This window comes from Apium graveolens, chromosome 7 (assembly GCF_009905375.1).
Source record: "Apium graveolens cultivar Ventura chromosome 7, ASM990537v1, whole genome shotgun sequence".
In the NCBI taxonomy this organism is placed as follows: Eukaryota; Viridiplantae; Streptophyta; class Magnoliopsida; order Apiales; family Apiaceae; genus Apium; species Apium graveolens.
The window spans coordinates 90,408,447-90,425,992 of NC_133653.1; the positions used below are offsets into that span (position 1 = coordinate 90,408,447).

General features: G+C 31.8%; 1 protein-coding gene across 3 annotated transcripts; it reads left to right on the forward strand.

The window, feature by feature from the left end:
- Positions 1-14,321: 14,321 nt before the first annotated feature.
- Positions 14,322-15,985, forward strand: LOC141672307 (uncharacterized). Of its 3 annotated transcripts, none has more exons than XM_074478878.1 (2): positions 14,322-15,161; positions 15,282-15,573. In XM_074478878.1, the coding sequence occupies exons 1-2, from the start codon at positions 14,424-14,426 to the stop codon at positions 15,420-15,422; spliced, it is 879 nt and encodes a 292-aa protein (XP_074334979.1). In that variant the 5' UTR covers positions 14,322-14,423; the 3' UTR covers positions 15,423-15,573. The 3 variants fall into 3 exon arrangements, with proteins under 3 accessions (XP_074334979.1, XP_074334978.1, XP_074334977.1); XM_074478877.1 differs by having other exon boundaries at positions 14,323-15,161; positions 15,278-15,985; XM_074478876.1 differs by having other exon boundaries at positions 14,324-15,165; positions 15,282-15,984.
- Positions 15,986-17,546: the final 1,561 nt, after the last annotated feature.

The following is a 17,546-nucleotide window of genomic DNA, read 5'->3' on the forward strand; positions in this document are numbered from 1 at the left end:
AATTTCCTTGTATGGATCGCTCCAACATCTCCAAATTTTTTCAGCTGGAATCTCACCACTTTGATGTCTATTAAAAGCTATTCACTTTGCCCTCATTTGATACTGAAAGAAATAAGAGTTCACAAAGCAAGAGTAAGCCAAAAATGCCCAGCAAGTATCATAAATGGTTTCCAGGTATCAGATCAGAAAACTCCTGGAAACGATTGTTGAATGATTTAAAAATGTTTTTACATATTTAAATAGTTAAGCGAACAAAACATCAGCCTCATTGGCCTTTAATCATAAATCGCATTTTTCCGAAAAAGGACAGTAATCGTTTCAATATTTCATCCTTTTGAAATTTGTAATTATGAATTATTCTGGGAAGGAATGCCGTTAATGGCGATCAACAATAAATTAGACTGGACACTAGAAACCAACATATGCACTATACCCTGTTGATCAGTCAGGAGATAGTGCGGATCTATACCCAACTGCATAGACCCAATCAACATATGGGGCACCCAGGCAACTATGGCCTAAAGGGTCTGGTCCATCCCTGACCCCTAGGATCCATCTCATCACTGGTCCTCATAATAATCGTCCAGCCCGTAGAGTATTTTGATATCAAATCATTTTGATTTCAAAACATCCCAAATCAGGGTTTGCAAATAACCCGAACGAATGGGTATTTGCTCAAGAGAGCAATCGAATTATAGGAATAATAATGAAAAAACTGGCATAATAAGAGTAATTGCAGTGAAATATAAAACAGTTAACTATTCTGAACTTAGAATAGGAGCGAATAAATATTTGCAGTATTTAAGGAGAAAGGTTAGGAATACTTGCCTCAATTGGTGACCCTCTGATCTTTAACTATCTGCCATATCACTCAGTCTTGATGTGTCTGTATTTCCATTGGCATGCCACTTGACCTTTCTTAACAATCGCTATTTCACATTTATCTCGATTCTGAATTCACTCGTCTCCTTACTATTAATCAGGCTTTACTTTTACAATCTCTGTCTGGCTTTGAATTCCTCGTACTATGTGTATCTATCATAAATAATACTATTTAATGAACTGATAATATATAATTATCTAGTCTATACGTTTATTCTTATTATCTACCAGCCCGATAATAACAGATAAAGATCACAGCTCAATCAGATAATGTTTAAAAGACACGCTGACTCATTATCCACAAAACACGTATACATAGGGCATATAATCATATAACACATAATCACGTAATTCATGTAGCACATAAGTTGAATCGACAAAAGATAGGTTTTAATACGTTTAGAATTGAAATCGGGTCAAAAAAAATATTTTATCGAACGATTATTGACTCGGAATGATCCCTAAAACAAACATCCTTTAGATACAAAGCAATTTAGGTCCCGAAAATATTTTTAATAGAAGTGCTTTATATTTTTCTGAGTCTAGAGGCGTTCGTTTCGTATTAATTGGGACGAACGGTTGATTTATTATGAATTTTTGAACATTTTTTGGAATTCAAACGGTCTCCGAATCATTTAATAATTAAATAATAGGATTCAAATACTCGAATATGACTTTTAAAATAATTTTATAATAATTATCGAGCCTTGAAAATAATTTAGAATAATATTTTAAAGCTCAAAACTATTTTTCGGAATTTTTAACTCAAAAGAAATAATTAAATCTAATTAAATAATCAATTAAAACTAATCAATAACTAATTAAATCAATTAATCAATTAATTTTTAAATTAATTGACTAATTAAATAATTAATTATCAACTAAAATTAATTAATTAAATAATTTAGATTTATTTTTGAATTTAAAAATAATTTTCAGAATTAAAAATAATGAATTTTGGAATTTTAAATAATTAAAAACCATTTTCTGAAATTATAATAAAAAGAAATACAATTTTTGAAAATAATTAAAACAGAAATCCTGTTTTTATAGATTTTTAAAACGTAAATCCTATTTTTGTGATTTTTGAAAATCCCAGGGACCGAAATACAAATCCTTGCAAACTATGGGGACGAAACAGCATAATTGCCGTCTTCCCCGCCTTCTCGCCGACGGTCGCCATTAACGGCGACCCCGAGCTTTTCCGGCCACTGAATAACTACCCAGAACGACCTTAAATTGATGGCAAATGATCCTGACGTTCACAGGAACACGATCGTAGAAGCATATCTTACAAACATCTCCTGAACAAGCCGGAAAAACGTCTTAAACTTTTCCGGTGACCTTCCGCCATTGTCCGGCGAGGTCGATCCCGGAATCGTTTGGCCTTCAAACCGGTACCAAAAGATTTCTCATTTCACGATCTATAAGCTGATGTAATCAATTTACACTAATAACCCTTGAATAAAAAACGCGTAAAAATCAATTAAGAACATTCAAACCTATAAACCCTAATTTTATTATTTCGAAAATCAAACTCGCTTTTCTATATGTTATTGAACTCCAAATTCAACATATAATATACCAAAATGACCAGGACAAAATTATCTACATGATTATGCGCCGGATCGCGCACGGGTCAAACCGTAATCCGGATCGAAAAAGTCAAAACACGAAAAATATCCGGAATTACCAGATTAGGTTTGGAAGGAGTTTTCGGAAAAGTTTCGGTTTGTATAAACGTAAAAACGATTGAAGTCTGACGATTCCCGGCTTTATAAAATAATTTTCTAATTATTCAGAAAATAATTAATAAATTCATAAATCATTATAAAATCATATAACACTCCATAATTTACCAGAAAAATACCTTAATTATCTATATTTTATTCTAGATATATTAAAATTAACATACTCACATTTTATTATATACAAATATCCAAATATTATTATCAATCATCAGATAATTCCCCAAAAATTCATATAATATTCACATAATAATCATATATTGGTACAACTAATTATACGATATTTCCCGGATGTTACAATTATGGATACGATCCCAACACTCAGGCCCTTCGATTGGAACTTCGTTAATCTCGACATCTAATCGCTAGATCATTCCTAGTCCGACGTCACGTCTCGGGTCTTCCGACTAAGACCTACAGGGTTGAAATACCCTCATTCAGATAATCGCTTAAACTCAATTAATACCACTATCACTTCTACCCATGCGATTTCATAACCCGACTTATATTTATATGTATTATTAAAATACACACAGCAATTAGGGTTCACATATTCAAAACTCAGTTCGGTATTTATTTTTGGAAAATATGTATACTTGTCGTTTTGAAAAACAGGTAATCGATTATTTATAAATTATTTTGTCTCAACCGTAATTAAGTTCGTATAATAGAACTATATATATAGTTATTCGACGTCTCCGATAATTATAGGTTACGTTCCCGTATTTTCAGAATTAATTTTCCGAAAATCGGGCAGAGTCTCTTTTGTTTATCGGCCTACCGTCGAACAATTTGACGTCAATCACAATCAACAATCACATCAAGCAATTCATAAATCCATTTATTAATCCCGTCCACCAATCCGAATTCACTTTATTAATTATTATTATTATTATTTTCGCTCCGAAATTTATTTCACAACTACATTTATTTATTTATAATTTAGGACTCAGAATTAATCATCATTGTCCACCGTCGGCTCGCCGATTCTCATCGCCGACGGCGATAAAATTCGTCGGTACCCGCTAAATTCGGGTTTCCATACGAATTCCACCGATTTACAATTAAAAATTTTCTCGCACGAATTTTATTTCACGAATCTTTAATCAATTTATTCCCTCCAGAAAATTTGAAATAAAAATTTCAGTCAGTCAACACAGACACGCCCACCACACGCGGCCCTAACGGAAAACGGCCGGAAAACAGCCGGCACCACAACTGGAAACAAACCCACACAGACCACAACAATCACACACACATCCCACATGATATCACACATATACATACATACATATCCCAGAAAAGAACAATCAGAACGGTGGTTACCGGAGAAAGAAGAAACCGGCGGCCGGAAAACGCGGCGGCAGGGGAAAAAGAAAAGAGAAACGAAGTGAACGGGAGAGACAGGAGAGATGGAGACGAGAGGGAGAAGAGAGGGATGAGAGATTCAGAGAGAGATAGATCGAGAGATTACAGAGATAGAGAGATTGAGATGAGAGACAAAGCCGGGATGTTTATCCCCCAAATACAAACAAATGACTCAGCCTTCTAATAACCAAAGCAAACCACGTGTCCTTGCATCGTTTTATACAATTTCTGATTCGTTTCTCGGGTAATTTAACGAATCAACTATACTTTAAAATTTATCAAAAAATTGCAAATTTTAATACCAAAAATCTCTAAATATTCAAAGGTTCATAAAATAAAATTTTCATAATTTTTAGAGCATTTTTGAAACGCAACTCATACTCGCATTTCACAATTAACGAACCGAGTTGCACTTAAAACAAATTCAGAAAATCACGAAAGTAGTTTTAAAATGTTATAAATATTTCGATGTTAATAAAAATGTTAATTTCGTAAATTTAAAATAATTTCTGAAATGTAATTTATACCCGTTTTTAACAATTAAACGAATCAACGCGCGATGCAATTAATCCCAAAAATTTCCAAAATTATTTTAAAATTTTCGGAATATTCCAACCTTAATTAAAATGTGGATTTCATAATTTTTGAAGAAATCTGGAATTAAATACTGATTTTACAATTAAATAAAATCAGATAATTATTTAAAGATAAATAATTAATAAAATATTGATTTTTAAATTTTATAAATCCCTAAAAATAATAAATAAAATTATAGAAGAACAAAAATAATTTTAGAAACAATTTTAGCATTTATAAGAATAAATATTCAATAAAATTACTTAAAAAATGAATTAAATTCATACAACTCGCTAATTAATTACAAAATTAATCTTCGCATCCAACAAATCACAAACAATTAATAATACAGCACCACATAGCTAACAGAGCCATCACATATTTTATTTATTAATAATTCGATAACTACATTTACATATCGGATCCGAAAATAGGTTACTTAGCCACTAAGTAACTAAAAGACGATATGATTTTAATACCAAACTTGGGTAATTATCAAAACAGTACTTCCTATAAAATATTTTATACGAAAACAAGGTGATAATATCTCGTCTCCTGAGGGTACGAATTTTTATCGGACTATAAAATGATGTGCGTATCGAAAATTTCACACCGGGACTCGTACATGTCAAATCGTACCCCGGATCGAAAAAGTTAAAACACGAAAAGTGTTCAGAATTATTAGATTAGGTTAGGAAGGAGTTTTCGGAAGAGTTTCGGGTTGTAAAACGCCAAAACGGTTGAAGTGGGACGATTTGTGATTCTAAAAAGTAATTTTATAATCACGTAAAAATAATCATTATTGACTCTATAAATTCTTATAAAATCATAAAATAATCTAAAAATTACCAGAAAAATACCAAAATTATTTACATTTAATTTTAAATAATTAAAAATTAAAATATCTAAATTGTATCAGAAATAAACATCCAAATATTAATAACAATTATCAAATAATTCACCAAAATTCACATAAAATCACATAATAATTATTTATTTATAAAAATAATTACATAATATTTCTCAGACGTTATACTCTTAACTCCTGATTTAGGAGGTAAAGAGTTTACATCTTTATTTTTCCAGCAAAAAGAAGCAAAATGGTTAGAGTTTCCACAGTTGTAACATTTCTTTCTAGGAGCATTATGAACAGGCATATAATTATTGCTTCTATTCACACCTTCCTTTCTATTCCTATTTTTCCTAGCTTCTTTTACCTTGTTCACATTTCTAATCTCTTTCAGCTTATGCTTAAGTTGCTTCTTTGTCATTAAGCCTATGTTTACTTCAGCTGGTTTATCATGTTTTAATTTGTCAGAAGTTGACTTTTCTTTGACTTCTGTCCTAGACTCTTTCATCTTTTCAGAATCAGACTTTACAGTTTTTGCTACAAACTTAACAGGATTTACCTTTGGCTTAGCAGTCTATTTAACAACAATTGGCTCAATTTGCACAGTTCCTTTCTCACCTTTATCATCTCCATAACCTAAGCCCTCTTTCCAGTTTCCACTACTTAGTATATCCTGAGTTGTTCTGCCAGAGTTATTCCAAGTTCTGATGATCTCTTTTTCCTTTTCTAAATCAGTTTTTAGAGATTCATTCAATTTTATTACTTCATCTCTAACATACAAGGCCTCATCTCTTTCTTTCTTAGTTTGATGAAGAAAAACTAACTCATTTTCTAAATAGTCATTTCTGTTTTTAAAAGCAAGATTTTCAGATGTTAATCTTTCACATGTTAAAGTCTGATCTCTATAACTGATAAACATGGTTTTAAGATATAATCTCAACTCAGTAATATCATCAGTATGAAAAGCATAAGTTGTTTGAGGTACCTTCAATTCAGCAGTTTCAGTACTGCTATCAGCATTTGCCACCAAGGCATAGTTCACCTCATTTTCAGAATCTGAAGTGTCTGTCCAGCTTTTCTTCTTTGTGACAAGTGCCTTGCCTTTGTCACTTTTTCCTTTCTTGCAGTCAGGAGATATGTGGCCTCTTTCACCACAATTGTAGCATTTGACATTTGAGTTGTCTCCTCTGTCAGACTTTCCTCCTTTGCCTTCAGACTTTCTAAATCCTTTCTTATCAGAACTTCCACCTTTCCTGGAAAACTTCTTGCCCTTTCTGAATTTCCAGTAGGCTATCTTTGTGATACCCTTCACCATAAGAGCACACAGTTGCATCATCTCTGCATCAACATCCATTTCAGGTAAACTTTCAGTTTCTGATTCATCATCATCAGAATATGATGACTCTGAATCAGACTTTATGATGAGAGCCTTTCCTTTGCCCCTCTTAGAGGCAACCACTTTAGGAGATTCCTCCTCAGCTTTAAGAGAAACTGTCCTTGACTTTCTTCCATGCCTCTTGCTCCTTTGATCCATCTCAAATAAGTCTTGAACATACCATAAATTTCATCAAGAGTAGTTTCAGTAAGGTCATAGTTGTCTCTTATGGTAGTAGACTTCAAATTCCAATTTTTAGGAAGAGCTAAAAGGAATTTTATATTTGAATCTTAAAGATCATATTCCTTGTCCACAAGTGACAGATCATTCAAGAGTTTGACAAACCTGTCATATAAGTTAGTTAATGAATCATCAGCTTTTGAGTCAAAGTGCTCATACTCTTGAGTGAGTATAGTACTCCTGTTCTTTTTGATTGCATCAGTTCCCTGACATCTTGTCTCCAAAGCATCTCATATCTCCTTTGAAGTCTTGCATCCAATTACCCTGTTTGACATGACATTATCAATGGCACTATGCAGCAAATGCCTTACCCTTGCATCCTTGGAAATAGATGAGATGTCTTTAGCTGTGTAATCACCTTTCTCCTTTGGTATGGACTTTGTTGGTTGATCAGCAACTGCAACAGAGAGCTTGGTAGGCTTATATGGTCCTTCATTAATCCTATCAAGGTATTCTGGATCTGTAGCTTCCAGAAATATAGTCATCTTCACTTTCCATATGGGATACTCAGAAAGTCTCAGTATGGGAACCCTAATAGTCTCATATCAACTGAGGGTTTGAGTGTTTTGAGTTTCTTGAGTTTTGGTGGGCTTGGTTGGAGTTTGTGTTTTTTCAGACATGATTGTTTGGATCTTTACTGTATGTGTGTTAACAGAATAGCTCTGATACCACTTTTAGATCACACAACACTGCAGAAGGGGATTGAATACAGTGTTTATACAATCAAATCGATTTGAACACAAGCATGTAACAAAGATCAAGTATATTCAATAAACTCCGTTACAATATGAACTGTTGTTCTCTCTTAGTGATGAACAAATATCACTAAGAGCTGCTAAGTTATAATGAATAATGTTCTCGATAATGATAACACATATAGTGTAAACCCTAAGCTGTGTTTATATAATACACAGTTACAAGATATATTCTAATTGATATGTAATATAATTTTGTCTCCTAAAATATATCAATCAAATATCTTCTACAAGTCTTCTAGTCCTCTAACTCTTTCCATGCATATCTTCTATTGTTTTAGTCTCGATCTTCTCCTGTAAATCAGCCGCATTCCTTATCTGAAAGACTTCCCGCACTTAAGTACTGATATATATCTTCTGACACCTTAAGTTCTGATATTAAGTTCTGACTTCAGTAAGTTTTGATTTCAGTAAGTCCTGATATGTCATGTTGTTAAGTTCTGAAAATTAAACACAAATCATATTAGATATGACATCTCAAATATATCTAACACAATTAGTCATCCGTCGGGACTATATTGAATCATCCGTCGGGACTATAATTGATCATCCGTCGGGTGCTACAAAATTCACTAAGTTAAATCTACTAAGGTGTTTTGTTTAGCTTATTATCAAGTACACAACATATTCCTAACACACGTGCCCTGATTATTCCCATGATTGATGGGTGACAGTTGTCCCTGTCATGTGCTTGGGCAAGTGCCTCACGTGCTGGGATTTCCCAAGATTGGGATTGCGGGATTGGGCCAGTCAGGACTGGCAGTGCGCGGGACTGGTCTGAGTTAGGAGTTCAGGATTAGTACTTTCAGGAGCTATATGGAGTTAGGAGTCCAGGACTAGTCCTTGCAGGAGCTACATGTATAATCACATTGCAATAGTATTATTTTATGACTTATGTTCTACAAAGATCATTATTTTATTTAAAATCTTGAACATCAAACATGTACTGTATGTAGAACATTACAAAATATTTTATTCTATGAAACATGTTTAGTTTGCAGAATATTTGTTCAAATTGCAGAATATACATATTATACTTATTAGGGGGCTACTCCAATAGAAACCAATTTAAAATAAAAACTAGAAACCAAATAATTTTTTTTAAAACTAATACGAAGTATAACACATATGGTATACAAATCGATCGTTGAGAGATGTAGAAAAATACAGTGAAATCGGATTTTTAAAAAAAACTTACGGTTTGACGGGAAAATTCAAATTAAAAACGGAGGGGAAAAGCTGAAATTGGGTGTGGAAGGGTGCAGAATAGTTGGGTGGGGTGATTTAGGGGGAACCATTAGATTAGGTAGATCTAATGGCTTAGATTAGTTCCTAGTTTCCATTTTAATTTTAGTTTGTATTTGATCATTCCCCGTACTTATTAAACTTAAATGATCTTCACCAAATTTAATGAATTAGTGATATTCATAAAACATACTTTACAAAATAATATATTTACCTAAAATTAAAGGCTCATATTTTACATACATCAAGTAGTTTTTTCTTCCTTATTCCACATAAATTTTTTTATATCTACAATTTTTTTTATATTTATGCATAAAAACTTTTTTTTGTCATTTACTCTAATATTAGATATAATTTAGGTTTTTTCGGTGTTCTCGTTGGTGTAAGAGCGGGATACGAGAAAGAAGAACAACCATTAGATATATTACATTATAATTTTATTAGGCTAAGTTATATTTCGAATATATTTTTCACATAATATGTGTTCTGCAAATTAAACTATATTTTTTTATTTAGATTCTAAAGTACCACATTTTGTTTATAAAAAAGTCTACAATATGTTATGCACTCTATTTTTTCTAATATATTTTTCACATAATATTTCATTCTGCAAGTTGCATTATATTTTTTTATCTAGGTTTAAAAATACTACACTTTATAATTTTAAGTACTACACTCTATTTATAAAATTCTATTATATGTTTCGCCTTTCATTTTTTTTAATATATTTATTCACATAATATTTTATTCTGCAAATTGCATTATAATCTTTATTTAGGTTTAAAAGTATTACACTTTATAACTTTAAATACTACACTCTATTTGTAAAATTCCATAATATGTTGAAAGAATGTCCAAAATACACCACTTTCCAACTTCAAGTGCCCAGAATAGCCACGGGGGAAAACTGCCCAAAATACCGACGAAATACGTATTTTAAAAAAACTACAAAGAATACGCATGTCTGACATGCGTATTCATTGTTTATTGGAGCATTGAATACGCATGTCAGACATGCGTATTCTTTGTAAATTTTTTAAAAAACAGAATACGCATGATGGTAATGCGTATTCAGTGGGTAAAAACAACAGTCCGTCCCGCCAAATGGTATTTTGGGTGGTTTTTTACCATAATATGTCCTGTCTTTGTTTTTTTAAATATATTTTTTCACATAATATTTTATTCTGCAAGTTGTATTATATTTTTTATTTAGGTTTAAAAGTATTACATTTTATAATTTTAAGTATTACATTCTATTTATAAAGTTTTACAATATATTCTGCACTTTTTTTTAATATATTTTTGCACATAATATTTTATTCTGCATGTTGCATTATATTTTTTATTTAGATTTAAAAGTAATAAATTTTATAATTTAAAGTTCTACACTCTATTTATAAAGTTGGACGATATGTTCTGCACTCTATTTTTTAAAATAAAATTTTCATGTAAGATTGTAATCTTGTTACATTATTTTTTTATTTAGGTTTAAATGTACTACAATTTATAATTTAAACTACTACACTCTATTTATAAAGTTTAACACTCAATTTTTTTAATATATTTTCCACATAATATTTGTATACATGTAACATTATATTTTTGACTTAGGTTTATAAGTATTAATCTATCTCTCACTTTGCATTCATCTCCAACAACACAATCTTACAAAATCTAATGACAGTTATATAGGTTTCCATGGTCTTCAAATAATATTCATTTACACTGAACTCAACACTTTAATAGAAATATAGTTAATTTTTTTTAAAATAATAGGATCGGCACGAAGAAAAATATTAATTTAATTAATTCATTATTTTACCGGAAATAAAAATTCATTACATTTAACTCGAGTTATGCTTGACCAAGTCTGCGTCTGGTCGATGGTGAAAAGACTTTTCGAAATAAGTCGGTGATTCGTACATGTCTCTGAGTTAAATCTAAAGTTTTTGGGGGCACCGGGCACAAATATTTTCTGATAATAATAATAATATAAGTTTCATTTTAAGAATATTACATATAACATATTGTTAATATTTTGTTCACTTTAAAAATCATTACATCTTTGCGAGGGGGGACAATTATATTGAGATCCAAATTGCGATTTTACCCTCAGGGACCCCACGCTAGAATCCAAAGACTTTGGGCAGGATAGTGACATGTGAGAGGTTTCAACACCGTCCAAAAGTGGTCAAACGCCCTCTTGAACAGTCAAACCTAACCCCTCTGGCTTAGTTGGCAGAATCAAAAAGCTCATCAATGCCTCTGCCCCTATCAAAACACCAGTTGACATCTGTATTCTTCGTAAAGGACAAAACTGTCCCCCTTATCCTTCCACAACCTCCAACATCTTGGGTATTCTTGTCATTTCACTCAAAACTAGGGTTAATGTATTACTCAGCTAAACCTAGGATATAATTAGTTGGAATCCAAATGATTAGAGGTACTTAGTCTTGTCATAAATGATAAAACAATTCTTTCAATGTAGATTTTGTCTTCATATTAGTAGTGGCATGAATTAGTAGTTATAGATTTGTGCTTTAAAGTTTGAAGATTTTTGATGACTTTAAGGCGAATGCATGCATGCAAAGCAAAAGTTATCAAAGATTACAATTTCTTTAAAAGTAAAAAAGAGGAGGAGAAAGATTTGCAAAAAAGAAGTCAGATATAACATTTTTTGTGTTTTTACCACATGCAAGCCCAAGAATCGTGCAAGAGTTTTAGATTTCAATCCTTTGAATATACTGTACTATAGATTTTTGGTTATTCCATCGAATTGTGCAATAAAACTCAGGGGCGGACCTAAACTTTAAAACTCATTTGAGCTAAAAAAGAAATTTTGTACATATAAGTGGTCTAACAATTAAAAAAAATTACAAGCATTTTTGTAATGAAATATTAGTAAAGTAGAACAACGGTTAGAATTACGTTAAACGCAAGTGTATTTTTAGAAAAAATTATTAGTTAAATTTAAGTTAGTAAATTAAAAAAAATATATATGGGAATTACTTTTCATTCTTAGATAATTAAATTAGTTTTTAACTAACTAATTGAGTAAACTCTTTTGACAAACTGATTGAATTTAACTATTTTCAATAAAATTATTTCATAAATAAATGTTTCATTTTCCTTGTATTATCTACTTTTCAAAATTAGTTTTTTGAGACAAAAAGATCCTTCAATCTCTTAATCATCAAACACTAATATTATATTTGGTTAAAACTCAAATTTAACCAAAAAGCCAACGTATACTATGTCTATAATATTAAGTATCCCAATAAATAGTTGAATATTATATCTTACAAGATAGATAAATAAATATTTGCCTAAATATTTTATTAAATTACATAGGAAAGATATTGGAATTAATACAACATCATTATCCCGAGACTCTATCTTCCAAAATTACCTAATTTAATTACCTATTTTAATTATCATTATTATAAGTTATAGAATTATCACAGGGGGCTATTCAATATTCCTACAAGGGCTGAAATTAATTTAATATGCATATTAATAGTAATTTGGAGGAAGTTACAAAGTTCAGCTAGGTTAGGGCCCATCACAGCCCAGCGTAAGTCTGCCTCTGATAAACCTTACCAGTTTCGAAACGCATATTATATCAATTTGAATCCGTAAATTATGTGGACAAAATTGTTAAATCACGAGTCTGGTACGCATCATTTTTAATGATAAGGCATGTAAAAATAAAATATCGAAATAGAAAATAGAATAAAAAATTTAGTACACGGTGTGACCGACAACCATTATCCGACCGGCAAGCGAATAGACTATGCGTATTGTTAAACCACCATTTTTTTTTAGTTTAACGTCTTTTCTAACAAGCTTACCTTCTATTTTCTGAAAACGAAAAACTATAATTACTTCTATCTATAGATTACTCTATCAGTTATCAATTAAAATGTACATCAAATTGTTTAAATTCACAACTGTAAATGATTAAACTAGTTTTTGTTAAAAAATTGAACTTAATTACGACAGTAAATAATGAAACTATTTGGTGATGTTAGAAAAAAAATGCAAATCTCATATATGATTCAATTGTCATTTGTACTATAATTGAGCAAAAAATTTGAAATTAAATCAAAATTGAAATCAATAAAAAGAGCGAAATAATATATACCGAATCGAAAAAAAAATCGAAAAAACCGTTAAACAACTTTACTTTGTACTTAAACCATGAACCCACATATTTTTCGTATGCAAAGTCATGTAACTGATCAAAGAAATAAAAACCGCTTTATACTTAAATCAGGGACCTGATTACCCGGTTGTGCAGTGCACTATGTTGCTTAATACAATGAAAAAGAAACAACTGATTTTATTACTACGCTTATTAAAGTAAAATGCTTGGCCCGTTTAGTCTTTAAACAAAATATTCTTATATTTAGTACGATCGAACCTGCTTATTTACAACCTAGGTTGTCCTCCTTATAAATTGCATATAAAGTTTAAATGCCCGATCCGAGTGTTATGAAGCAAGTGAACACGATTCAGAATGAAGAAACACATATACTGTTATAGTTGATGAGATGCATACAGCTAGAAGCCATTCATCCAGTTTGCGATAATACACTTCATTAATGGCTTCTCAACTAGCAATCCTAGTGGTACTTCATCCACTCTTCAGTACTCTGTCCCAGCATGATACACCCCATTGACTATTTCATTTCACCTCGACACATATGTGCCATATATTCTTATTTTTTAATGCATATCATTAGTTCGATAAATAAATATTCGATAAATAAACAAATCTAACAAATGAATACACATTCTTACTATTTCCGATATAGCAAGATGATGTATTTTTATTTTCGATAAATAGATAATATTCGATGAATACTTCTCTTGAATTCTTCATTTATCAATGTTTAAATGTATTTTCCAAAGAAAAATGTTAAGAGTACAAAATTAGTTTTCAAGATAGTTATAAATATCACGTGCCAAATGTTTATTGGGTAAATCTAAATGAACCCCCGTGTATTCACAAAAATAGTGCCAATTAAATTATTTTATATTGCCTAATCATCCAAGTCATGTCATTTTGTAACAATTTTTTGTAATTATTTTTTACCTAAAACATTACTCTTTTCCAAATTTTTTTAAAAAAGACTTGGTAAATGATCAAAGTTGAATATCCAGCAGTTTTAAGTTTTAACCATGATTCTATGATTAATTTTGACCTTTTTGTCTAGCCACTAACAAATATTAAAACTGTTGAATAGTAATATAAATAGTATTGCAGACACTTCTTATAATCCCCTGCCTTTTCTTTTCTTTTCTTCCCCTTGATTCTTTTTGGACAGGGCCTCCTTTCACATAAACATTTGAATTATATATATGTACTACTAGCAGGTTGCATGAGTTTGATGATGGCAAATCAAGGAGGAAACACCAATAATAATGTGATACTGAGGGAATATAGGAAAGGAAACTGGACAGTGCAAGAAACAATGGTACTTATTGAAGCTAAAAAGATGGATGAAGAGAGAAGAATGAAAAAGATTCAAGGTGAAAGTAGTAGTAATGAAGCTGTCAGAAACTTAAACAAACCTGCAGAGTTAAGGTGGAAATGGGTTGAAGATTTTTGTTGGAGAAATGGTTGTTTAAGAAGTCAAAACCAGTGTAATGACAAATGGGATAATCTAATGAGAGATTTCAAGAAAGTTAGAGATTTTGAGAGGAGAATGACAGATAATAAAGGTGATAATTTTGAGTTTGGTGGCCAGTTTTCTTATTGGAAAATGGATAAGATTATGAGAAAAGAAAAACATTTGCCTTCTAATTTGTTGCCTCAGATTTATGAAGCTTTGGTTGATGTTGTTGAGAAGAAAGGTCAAAGATTTTTTACTAGTGCTGGTGGGGGGGCTAGTTCTACTAATCCTAACATTGTGACTACTAATGTTTTGGGACAACATGTTGATAGGCCTATTGCTTGTACAACTATTGTTCAACCAGTTGTATCATTGCTTCCTCATCTGCAACACCATATTTCATCACTAGCTTTGCCTCTTCCACCACCACCACAACTACCACAGCCTTCGCAGCCATCGCCACCGCTTCCCGAATCATATCCTTGTCCACAGCCATTAACCATAGTAGGTACATTTTTTGCAAGTCATACTACTTTTAAAATTCGAGTAAAATGATAATGTATGTTGTTATAATGTGATATATGACATTGTATTAATGATTTGAGAATGTGTGTGGATAGTCAGATTCACAAACAAGTGGTCAATCAAACTCATCAGCAAAGAGAAGGAGAAGAGGAGAGGAAACAAGTAATGCTGCAGCTGCAGCTACTAGCAATGCAAATCATGAAGTTGGGTCAGCAATTTCAAGAAGTGCAAGTCTCATAGCAGGAGCTATTCAAGCCAATGAGGAGAGAGAAGAAAGAAGGCACAGAGAGCTGTTGAATTTGCATGAGAAAAGGCTGCAAATTGAGGAGTCTAAAGCTGAGATCAATAGACAAGGCATCAGTGGCATGGTTGATGCCATTAACAAGCTTGCCCATTCAGTACTGGCTCTGGCAGCCAATAAAAAACCACCCAACTCCTAAAAATTACTTAAACTATTTAACTCTCATTTCCTTAATTACAATAGATAAAAACTACTACTAGATTTATGAGGTTAAGAGATGTATTAATCTCTTTTTCTTGTACATAATTCAATTTATTGATCAAGAAGATCTCATATTAATTATGCTGCATTATAATGTACTTTTTAATATGTCACAATTCATCAAATTTTACATGGATGATGAAGTTAGATAATGTTGGACCACAAGTTATTTCTTTTTTAGAGATTGTCATTATTTTTCTGTTTTTTCTTCTTGTGTAGGTAAAAGTTTGGTTGTAACAGTAATATCTAATGCTATCTATCTTGGCAGTGCCATCTCTTTCAAGTTTTAAAGCATGAAATGATACTAGTACTGTACATATTTTGTGGGCACCCTATATTATTCCTTTTCTCATATCAAAGTGATCCTAAATTCCACTAATAATTACTTGATTGTAGCCTCATCCATTAGAAAATTTACTATGTTTTCCTCATTATAAAACAGAAAATATAAAATCAAAACCTAAACAATTCTTGACGCTACTATTGTCTTGAAGACAAACTCAAAATAATTATAGTAATGCTGCAGACAGATGTAAATGCAAACTAACTGATGGAATGAGCAGCTAGCTAATTGTTGTTATATTCAGATTCTTATTATCTAATGTGATGTCGGTACAGACACTGGGACTGTTTAAACAGTGCATGTCTAACTAAATATTGTAAGGGCAGTGTCTCCAGAGTACTGCTCTCTATCCACTCAAGCCAAAACAGGCAGACCGGTTTCAAGACCGAGTTGGACGATGTGTGGGCGAGCAGAGGTCGAATAAGGTTTCCAATGATCCGCGATTAGTAAAACTTATCAGTATTTTTCGAAGCCCTCGCGAGGGCTAAAATAAGGTTCTAGATGATTATTATCTTCTCTTTTTTATATCTTGCGAGACCTGGAGGCTATCTTTTGGTTCCGCCCCCGTTCACGGTCCATATAAAAGAATATTACTTCCTCGGTCCATTGAATTCTATATGTTATTTTTTGACACGTTTTTCAATATTTATTTAAAACATAACTCCACAATATTTTTTTAATTTTTTTTCTGAATAAAAGTTTCATGTTTAAATTTTTATTCAAAAAAAAAATTTGAAAAAAACATTATCAAACAATACTTTAAAAAAATCTCGAAATACGTGCAAATAGTAAACATATAGAATCGAACGAGACGGAAGGAGTATGTGCCTTCAAATAGAATAAAAAAAGGTGGATTTCTAGAACAAATAAATTATAAAATGGAAGTAGGCAATAGAGGGAATGGGAAGAGCTAGGAGAAATGGTGGAGGGATGAGATGATAGTAATGGTAGCTAGGCATATGGGGACAACTGACAAAGTAAAAAAAATGCAGAAGAAAAAAGAAAGGTATGGCATGATATTAGTATTATCTCCCAAAAGACTGGTCAAGGTGGAGTAGATGGTCAATGATATGTTAAGGGATATGCCAGGAGTACCATGACGCATCGGACATTTCTATATAATGTGTTATTATTGGTGTCAGTAGTCCTCCCTCTCCCTCTCCCTCTCTTGTGAAGGCGAAGACTCTCTCTCTCCCCCCTCTCTCCCTCTCTGTGTGTGCGTTTCCTTTTCTCCCACTCACACAAGACTTGGCTGCAGAGATATTATTGGGTAATTTGGCTGAGCTTTCCTCCAACTTTTCTGACAAAAGCTACTCTCCCTCCCTGCTATATTGTTTTACCTTTTCCTTTCCATCTGTGTGGAATTTATATACCTATGAATATGTACGAGAGAGAGAGAGTATGACTGTATGACTGTACGTATATATTGTACTAGTAAATTGGTAGAATAAATTTCAGTCTTCTGTTATACCGTTCAAGTTGTAAAGATCTATCTTGCATCATTCATTATTTTGTATTA

Coding starts and splice junctions, on each gene's coding strand:
- LOC141672307 (XM_074478877.1), top strand. CDS start 14,424: ATGAGTTTGATGATGGCAAATCAAGGAGGAAACACCAATAATAATGTG. Junction 15,162..15,277: donor GTCCACAGCCATTAACCATA/GTAGGTACATTT, acceptor GTGTGTGGATAG/TCAGATTCACAAACAAGTGG.